The sequence below is a fragment of the Berghia stephanieae genome, chromosome 6 (genome assembly GCF_034508935.2).
Source record: "Berghia stephanieae isolate SIO BIC M18660-M18661 chromosome 6, UCSD_Bste_1.3, whole genome shotgun sequence".
Classification (NCBI taxonomy): Eukaryota; Metazoa; Mollusca; class Gastropoda; order Nudibranchia; family Aeolidiidae; genus Berghia; species Berghia stephanieae.
In genome coordinates, this window is record NC_088365.1 from 59,182,578 (window position 1) to 59,192,577 (window position 10,000).

Sequence of the window (10,000 nt, forward strand, 5' to 3'; positions counted from 1 at the left end):
GTAGGAAATCAATTTTGAAAGTTACAAATTAGATAGTAGGCACTCACTCATTCACTCAATCCTCTCCGGGCCTGCTGGTACTTGAGGCGGTGCAAGGGATCTCCACCTAGTCCTATCAGCAGCTGTTATTGAGGGCCACCTTGAGGGACAGACCTCTCAGCTTTTGGTCCTTCTCTACGGTACGTCTCCAGGTCTCATTGGGGCGGCCTCGCTTTCTATTTCCTTTCTTTCTCCGACAGAGAATAGGCACGGGTGTAAGATAAATATTTGAAAATTATGAATGAAAAAGTGCAAGACAAAAAAAATACAGCAATATACCATCCCCCAAAAACCAGCCTGGCTCGACTCTCCAGTCGGATGAGTACTTCCATGCCTTTTTCTTTCTGCTTGGTCTGGTACTTTTTCATACATACTTTTACAGATCTTTGTATTAAACCAGACCTGCCTAGAACTACGAAAAGTCGTAGAATTAGGAATATTGACTACAGTCACAGAGCGGCATACGCCTCATTGACTCAATAAATCTTGTTGAAAATGAACATTTGGTTCCTTAGATCCTATATTCAGGACTTTAGAGCATTTTGTGGATCATGGTGAGGACATATTTTTATTTGTAAAGCTATTCATAGTGACTTTTTTCTTTTCTTTTTCCCCTTGGAAACTACGATTTTTTAACATTTCAAGTATAGTAGGCAGCTCTGTTTAACTCTCTCCTTCCGATCATTTTCAGTATTTTCCCAAAATGGCAGGCTTACCACGCAGAAAAATAGATATTTTAAACTCAAACAATCTCTCTACAAAACAACTTTATGTTCTTATTAAATAAACAAGATCATTCTTCAAAGTTTGTGATGTACAAAATAAATCTGAATAAGAACAATGTATATTGTGTCGTAACAAATATGACGATTTTGCTGTAGGTGGTACGGAGAGGGTTAAACTAATTTCCTCACCACACGTTCCATGTTATTTGAATCCTAACCTTTTGAAAGGATAACGCGTAATAAATTACTTTTCTTTTTTTTTAAATCCACTCAGAATTGAAAGACGACAGTGTGAATGAGTTGGTATCAAGTGTAAAACCTTTCTGTTTTTTATTTAATGTAATTTCAACACATGATGCAAATGTAACGAAAATCAGTTTAGGTGCCTCTCTTTCAAAAACGGCCAAATACAATGCAAATACAAAGTGACTCACACATTTTCAGTTTCCAATTTTTTAAAATTTAATTAATTCTTTAAATTCTCTGCAGGATATGCTGGTTTGAATTTATTAATACATCGTGCAGAACAAAGAGCGACCAACCAGTATACGTATAGATAGCTGAAATAATTCAAGGCATTGTCATAAATTTAAATATGCTAAATGTTATGTCTAATTTATTTCTTGTTGCCTCAGGATATCACCTGGTGACGTCAATCCCTAGCGGTGCCACCGATGTGGATATAAGGCAGTATGGAACGCAGAGGAATGACGTGGATGATGAAAACTACTTGGGTTAGAAAACACTTTTTTGTTGTAAACATGATCGCACCAACATCATCATCATCATCATCATCAACATTGCCATTATCTTTAATATATCATCACATTTATCAACATAATCGCCATCAATGTCATAGTGATCACCATCAATATCATTATCATTATCATCATGATCACCACTATCATCATCATCATCATTATCAACATCACATCATCTTTATCACCATCGTCGTGATTATCATCATCTTCATCTTCCTTCTCCTTCTCCTCTCCTCCTCATCCTCCTCCTCCTCCTCCTCCTCTCCTCCTCCTCATCATCATCATCATCATCATCATCATCATCTTCTTCTTCATCTTCTTCTTCTCCTCCTCCTCTTCCTCAACCTCTCCCTTCTTCTTCTTCTTCTTCTTCTTCTTCTTCTTCTTCTTCTTCTTCTTCTTCTTCTTCTTCTTCTTCTTCTTCTTCTTCTTCTGCTTCTTCCGTTTCTACTTCTTTCATTCTTTGTTTTCTTCAATTTATAAATTCTCTTCTCCTCCTCCTTTATCACATACTCATTAAACAGAAACCAAAAACGCAGGGAATCAATCATCTTGCATTAATTTAAATTTGAATATTATCCATTTTCTTCTACCTTCTACAGTATTGAAAAACTCAGACGGGTCTTACATCCTGAATGGAGACAAGATGATTATGACCCAAGGATGCAAGGTAAACGTCAGAGGAGCTCTCATGTCCTACACTGGTGCTGGTGTCATGGTAGAGAGGATTAATTCCTCCATGATCATAGAGGAAGACATCAAAGTCGAGGTAAGACAATAATATAGATAGTTCGAAGATGACGTCACCCAGGCCTTTGTTATTGTTTGCCATCCGCGTTTATGAGTAATGCTCACTGAACTGTATTAACCTGGCTATAAACGTTTAAGGTTACACATCGTTTTGTGTGTTGGTCTGTTATACTTCCGGATGGCAATGGGCAATGTTGTGAACTTCTTAGCCAAGCGCATACTATCTGAACGATTCTTACACTCTTGCGTATTGGAATACTCTTCAACAGTCGTAGCGTCACTTCCCTCGTAATGACGCATGGTATCTTAGTAACTGGCTCTAAACTATCGGAACAATGGCGGACGCCCTTATAAAATATCTCTCCGACGAGCATAAAAGCGTATCTAGAGGGAAAAAAAAAACATAATAAATTTGATCATGTTTTGACTTTTACATATTCTGATCACAAGACATATGAAAAGTTCTAGCCAGCATGAAGAATAAAAATTACCGATTTTCTTTGTTTAGAACCACAATGGCCGCCGTTGCTGGGCGACGTGACTTCAGACTATTGAATCCAATTCCGGACGTGTTCCCAACCGCTGCACGATCTTGCGAGTGCGCGTTGGGAACCAAGTTCGAATTCCAAAACGCAAGAGTGTATGAAATTATTTATTCTACCCCTCAATCAGCTCCTATTTCGTCATCTTTGAATAAAAGACATCTTCAAAAACACTTAAATACTACTTAATTTAAAAGAAACTGGTTTTAGTGAAATTTAATGATTTATAATCTGACTTCACAAATTATTATTGTAAACATGATATCATTACGCGTTACTATTTAGGGACAGTGGTAGAAAAATGTTATATTATCCTCTTATAACCTGACCCTGACTTTCTGTCTCATTCTGAGAATTGGACATTTATATAAGATCCCAGGTAAAACAGTTGTTGCCAAGATGAGGGCCACTTAAATCGATCGATATTTGGACGTTTTCTGGCGTGTTAACTTGTAAATTCGAAATCATGATCAGTTTTATTTGTTTATGAAATTATAATTAAATTGATTTATTTATTTGTTTATTAATTTATTGATTTATTTGTTTATTTGATAAATCAATTAAGTAAGTAATTTTTAAAAATTTATTTGCTCATTCATTTTTTTATGTATCTATCTTATTTATTTATTCATCTTATTTATTTATTTATTTATTTATTTATTTATTTATTTATTTGTTAATCAAATTATTTATACATTTATCTTGTTTACTGATTAATCAATAATTCCCAATTGGCAGGTTTTGACAGTGGGTAAGCTGATGCCGCCCAACATTACATATTCTTACATGGTTTCTGTCACCAAGAATGTATTGTGGAAGAACCAGGGATGGACCAAATGTAACGCTATATGCAATGGTAAGTTTAGGAATATTATTACACGCTCTTCTGTACAGACTGCGTTCAAATATTTCACATATTGGATGCTATGTTCCTTTTAAATAAAAGTCATGAATGGACCTCAATAGTCGTGATGTCACTTCCTTCGTAATGACGCATGCTAAACTATCGGAATGGCGAATGCTCCTATGAAATACTTCTCCGACGAGCATAAAAGTGTATCCAGAGCAAAACAACATTATAAATCTGATCATGTTTTGACTTTTATATACTTTCTGATCACATGACATGTGAAAAAGTTCTAGCCAGCATGAAGAATAAAAAGTACCGATTTTCTTTGTTTAGAAACAAGCTGCTTGTTGCTGGGCGGACGTGACATCAGATTGTTGAATCCAATTACAAATCCATAGAATTACATATCACATCACAGTAAGGGTTGCTTAGGTGAAAGGCCTTCAAATTACCAGTGGAAGAAAATAATATTGACAAAAAGAAAAAATGAGAAACGTTCAGGTCACAAGCCGAGAGTGAACTTAATTCCAGATGGTGTTGAGGCTTTCTCTTTGCTAACTCTCACTATTTATCCATCAGCGATTGAGTTGCTGGGTAATTTAGATCTTATTGAAAGTAGTTTGTAATTGAGACTCGCATCCAGGTAAACATAAATTCCATAGTCTTTGTAAAGCTTAACAACTTCAGATATTATGGAACTACCTATAATCATGAAAATAATCGTTTATTGGGTTAATATGATTATAATCGGTGTCTTTCAATGATTGCATGAAAAGGCATTGAAATGCCACCTTTAACCCTTTCCTTGCCAGCCATTTTCACAATCTCACAACACAAAAATAGAATTTTCTTCATCATCATCATCATCATCATTACCTTTTTCACCCTGGGTCAGGGTATAGGCCACAGACAAACAGTTTCCATCCTTCTCTATCCTGAGCTATCTTTTCAATCTCATTCCAGGTCTTACCGCTTCTATGTATATCAGCTTCTTTAATTCTTCTCCATGTTCCTCGTAGCCTTCCCCTTGATCGTCTGCCGAAGCTGCTTGTTTGGCGAAGACGTCATCGGGTCAGCCGGGTCCTATCGGCTTTGTCTTTTGTCTTTCATAAATTCTGTCATTCCAGAAACTCTTCGGTCGCCCAAGCTAAAAAAAAAATGATTTGGTTTGTCTGTCTGCGTTTCTGTAACGGTTTGAGTTTAACGGAAAGGGGTGTTAACCCTTTGCCAACCCCAAACCTGGAGGACCAGGTGACTCAAAGAAGGGGGAATTTTCTTACTCAAGCAGAAAAGTAACAACTACAATCTATGCATAAAATTGATCAGGAAAATGAACTCTACAACACAGTGTCATGTTTTTATAACTATAATAAAACATTTTTCTTTAAATTGTGTGATTTAAAAAATAAATCAGAATGATAATAATGTTAGTTGGATCGTAACGAATGTGACGATTTTCCTATGGTTGGTAAGGAGAGGGTTAAAACCATTCTTATGAATTACTCATAACCATTTGAATGTATTGATTGTTTCCAATTGCAGGTGAACGCAAGAGTCGGATAGCTTGTATGAGGGAGGACGACAATTTGATGGTCTCCAAGAAGCGCTGCAAAGGAATTAAGAAGCCGAATAGAATTACAGAACGATGTAACACGCACTGCCATGTCGTGTGAGTGGAAAACTGAAAAAAGAAGAAAAGCACAATTGTTATTTTTTAAAAAGTGTCGTTATATAAAAATAAAGCCTTTAAGGAAAACTGAACACTGGTCAAAGTAAATTGTGGTCTAGTAGTATGAAATTCGCTTTCGGATCGGAAGGTCATGGGTTCGAGCCTCGCTCGGCACATAGTTGAGTCCTTGGAAAAGGCTCTTTACTCACATTCTCTCACCGTACTCAGGTGTAAAATGAGTACCTGGTCGTTAACAGTGTTGTCTCTGTCCGAAAAAAAAAATGTAATATCGCCTAACAGGCGTCATCTCCCGTCCTACATGTTAAATTTTCTGTTGGCCAGGGACCCCGTGTAAAGCGCTTTGAGCACGTTTAGTGGATATTGCTCTATACAAAAGCTCACTTTTCTTTTTAATTAGAAAAGAGACAACGATTCATTCCTGTTTAAAGATTTGTACACGATTTTCTCTCTTATTTATTTAACGTCATCTTCTGCGAATAGTATGACACTGTATGTCATAAGATATGAGCACACTATTCCTTATTCATAAAAAAAAAATTCCATTGTTATAGAAACATCTTTTAGTTTGATATCTCTCGATTTAGAATCAGTCTTGATATAAATGGTAAAATTCATTGTTGATCAAATGTTCTTATTATTGTTTTATTTGATATTTCCTTTTTGTTTTTCTATAGTTGGAGAGTGTTTGATGAGGAGGAATGTCCCGTGCGATGTGGTACTGCGATGAAACGCCAGCTGGTACACTGTGTCAAGCGACAAGGCTACAAGAATGCCCAAATTATAAGTGATAAACATTGCAAGAGCGTGTTCGGCACTAAGCCCGATTCAATAGTTCAATGCAAAGGAAAATGCCTGGAATCGTATTGGAATTACACAAACTGGTCACCTGTAAGTATATATATCGAGTGGAAACAAAAATAGAACTTTTCAGAAACAAATCTATTCAGAATTGAAGGAAATCGTGGGTTTAAGACGGCATCAAGTGGAAAACCTTTCTGCTTTCAGAGGGTACTCGTTGGATTTTGCATGCGGATTCCAACACCCTCTGATAGACGTCAATGTGTTTTCATTTATAAAGTTCTTTTTTGAAGTTATTATATTCATTTCTGTTCATTACTTTTAAATTATTTTTTTTTTCAAATTGAGCTTTTATATAGCGCAATATACACTAAACGTGCTCAAAGCCCTTTACAAGTGGTTCCTGGCCAACAGCAACATTTAACATATAAGACGGGACATGACGCATGTTAGGCGAAATTACAATTTTTTTTCGAACAGAGACAACATTGTTAACGGCCAGGTACTCATTTTACACCTGAGTACGGTGGGAGAATGTGAGAAAAGAGACTTTCTCAGGACTCAACTATGCGCCGAGCGAGGCTCGAACCCATGACCTGCCAATCCGAAAGGGAGTGTCATACCACAAGACCACCTAGCCGCACAAGTCCACATCTTCTAGCAACGTAGTATTACGATAAATTAACTCAGTCCTAGAGAGTTTTGCTACTTTTCAAAATTGGAAAAAAACTATATTAAAAATGAGCATGTACATAGATAGTTTTATTCAACTACCATTAACATGCAAAAACTAAAAACATTAACTTTGATACTACGCCTATAATTTATCTCAGAAAAATGTAATAAATAGGCATGGGTTGAAAGTAACCCTGGGAAACTACGGATATAGTTGGTGTTAGGGTTGAATGAGTTAATGTGTTGTTTTGTATGTTTTTTTAATCCGTGACTTACAGTGTTCCCGGAGCTGTGGAGAGGGAGTCCAAGAACGACATGCCAAGTGTTTGGACGAATCGGGGAAAGAGTTGCATGCAGGAGAATGTCAGAAGTTGGAAAAAGTCATCACCAGGAAATGTAACAATGAAGAATGTGCGGAATGGACCACTGGCAATTGGATTGGGGTAAGCAGAGACTAGATTTATTGAGTCAAAGAGGCGAATGTAGTTCTATAACTGGAGCCAAAAATTCGTATTTCTACTGTTATTATCATCATCATCATCATCATCATCATCATCATCATCATCATCATCATCATCATCATCATCATCATCATCATCATCATCATCATCATCATTAATTTTATTATTATTACTATTATTATTATTATTATTATTATTATTATTATTATTATTATTATTATTATTATTATTAATTTTATCATCATCATCATAAATATTACCACTATTGTTACTATTGTCATCATTTTTATCGCTATTATTGTCATTATTACCGCTATTGTAATCATCAATACCACTACTTAACAGTTATCATTATTACGATTCTTCTTCTGGTTCTTCTTCTTCTTCTTCTTCTTCTTCTTCTTCTTCTTCTTCTTCTTCTTCTTCTTATTATTATTATTATTATTATTATTATTATTATTATTATTATTATTATTATTATTATATTATTATTATTATTATTATCAGCAATATCAATATGTTTACTATCATTTCATTCTCCCGCTGTTTTCCTACACAGTGTTCAGTGACTTGTGGCACAGGGTTTAAGGTACGCAAAGTCTGGTGTGTACGTGGAAACAAGAAGATGGATGAGATCTCTTGTAGCAAGAAGAAGAAACCTGTAGCCAGGAAAGATTGTCACAATGATCCGTGCCCTCGATGGTACCCAGGAGGATGGGGGCCTGTAAGTGATAGATATATAGATAGATTCTGAAGAGAAATTTTGATGTTATGCGTTTGGGTAAAATACTCACAATATCCGTCAGTCGCATATATATGTACCAAACACACTACACAAAACTGTGTCTAACTTTAAGCGTTTATAGATAGTTCGAAGATAATGTCACTCTTTGTTATTGATTTTTGCCATCCTCGTTTATGAGTAATGCTCACTGAACTGTATTAACCTGACTATAAACGTTCATGAATACACAAAGTTTTTTTGTGTTCGTCCGTTATACTTCCGGATGGCAATGTTATGAGCTTCTTCGCCTAGCGCATACTATCTATTCTGATGAGAAATTTTTGATGTTATGCGTTTAGGTAAAATACTCACAACATCCGTCAGTCGGTTATAATGTACCAAACACACTACACAAAACTGTGTCTAACCTGAAGCGTTTATATTATTCTGATTGATATAATTTAGTGACATCAATTTCGTTCCTTCTATAGGGTATGGAGTAGTGGTGGATGAAAACACTGTCTCAGAGGGCCAAAGTCACACTCGGGATCCAATTGACACGGCACCCGCCGACTGGCTTAGAGAGTGAGAGAGAGACACAGAGAGAGAGAGAGAGAGAGAGATAGAGAGATAGAGAGATAGATAGATAGATAGATAGAGAGAGAGACACAGAGAGAGAGAGAGAGAGAGAGAGAGAGAGAGAGAGAGTAGTCGCACAAGCCAGGGAGCCGTCCAGCCATATTTATTGGCACTTCTCCTTACCCTAGAACTAATATTGAATAGGTCATATATTCTTGTATCATAGAGTGTCATTACTATTTTAGTAGTAGGATGAACAGGCAGATTCTAAGGATTAACCCTCTCCTTGCCAGCCATTTTCAGCATTTTCCCCAAAACCTCACACCCAACTAACACAAAAATAGATTTTCTATCACTCAAATACAATAGCAGTAAGTCTTGCGATAAATAATTTCTTTAGCAAAATATTCTCTACAACACACTGTTCATTTTCTTTAAATTTTATGATGTACAAGAGAAATTTGAATGAAAAAAATGTTGGTCGTATCGTAACAAATGTGACGATTTTCCTAAAGTGATCTTTATTGACGGCCAGAAAATAAGATAGTCATCACTCTGATAACAGAGGATCCATTATACAATGTACTTTTTCTTGTTGCATAAAAATGTAATGAAATAAGAACTTGTGATACCGTTTTAATATGGTTAAAAATGCTAATAAAATATAAAAATTGCAGTTTTATCTTTTAGATTTGTATCATGAATGATTTTATAAAATTCTCTTTCTTTGCAAGTGCGGCTATGTGGTCTTGTGGTATGACACTCGCTTACGGATCGGAAGGTCCTGGATTTGAACCTCGCTCGGCGCATAGTTGAGTCCTTGGAAAAGGCTCTTTGCTCACATTCTCTCAACGTACCCAGGTGTAAAATGAGTACCTGGCCGTCAGCAACGTTGTCTCTGTCAAAAGTATTTGTAATATCGCCTAACAGGCGTCACGTCGCGTTCTACATGTTACGTGTTGCTGTTGGTCAGGGACCCTTTTTAAAGCGCCTTGAGCATGTTTAGTCGATATTGCTCTACATAAAAACTCAAGTGTTTTTTTTTTATTTCCACAATCTCCTCTACCAGTGTTCAGCATCGTGTGGGAAGGGTGTCAGCATGCGTGCTGTGAAGTGCCAAAGGAGCGACAGATTTACAGAGGACTCCGTATGCGACATGATAATGAAACCAACGGACAAGAGATCTTGTTTCATGGGGGCTTGTCCTACACCAAAACCCACCACAACAACCACGTTAAAGACGATTGCCAGGGCTGCATACTGGCGCTACGGGAGCTGGACGGAGGTAAGATTATATTACTTACTTAATCCTCTTCGGGCCTTGAGGCACATAGGGCATCCACCAGACATCTCCATTTTTTGCGATCGGCTGCTTTTGCGGTGGCTGTATTCCAGGATAGGCCTGC

At 36.6% G+C, this 10,000-nt stretch overlaps 1 protein-coding gene across 1 annotated transcript in view; it reads left to right on the top strand.

Moving 5' to 3' along the window:
* Positions 1-10,000, top strand: part of LOC144975555 (A disintegrin and metalloproteinase with thrombospondin motifs 9-like) — a 343,710-nt gene that overhangs the window by 260,426 nt on the left and 73,284 nt on the right. Inside the window, exons 17-24 of the mRNA XM_078919717.1 lie at positions 1,400-1,498; positions 2,128-2,294; positions 3,556-3,673; positions 5,210-5,336; positions 6,032-6,245; positions 7,109-7,273; positions 7,851-8,015; positions 9,664-9,879. Coding sequence (XP_078775843.1) covers positions 1,400-1,498; positions 2,128-2,294; positions 3,556-3,673; positions 5,210-5,336; positions 6,032-6,245; positions 7,109-7,273; positions 7,851-8,015; positions 9,664-9,879 — 1,271 coding nt within the window. The remainder of the gene's footprint in view (positions 1-1,399; positions 1,499-2,127; positions 2,295-3,555; positions 3,674-5,209; positions 5,337-6,031; positions 6,246-7,108; positions 7,274-7,850; positions 8,016-9,663; positions 9,880-10,000) is intronic.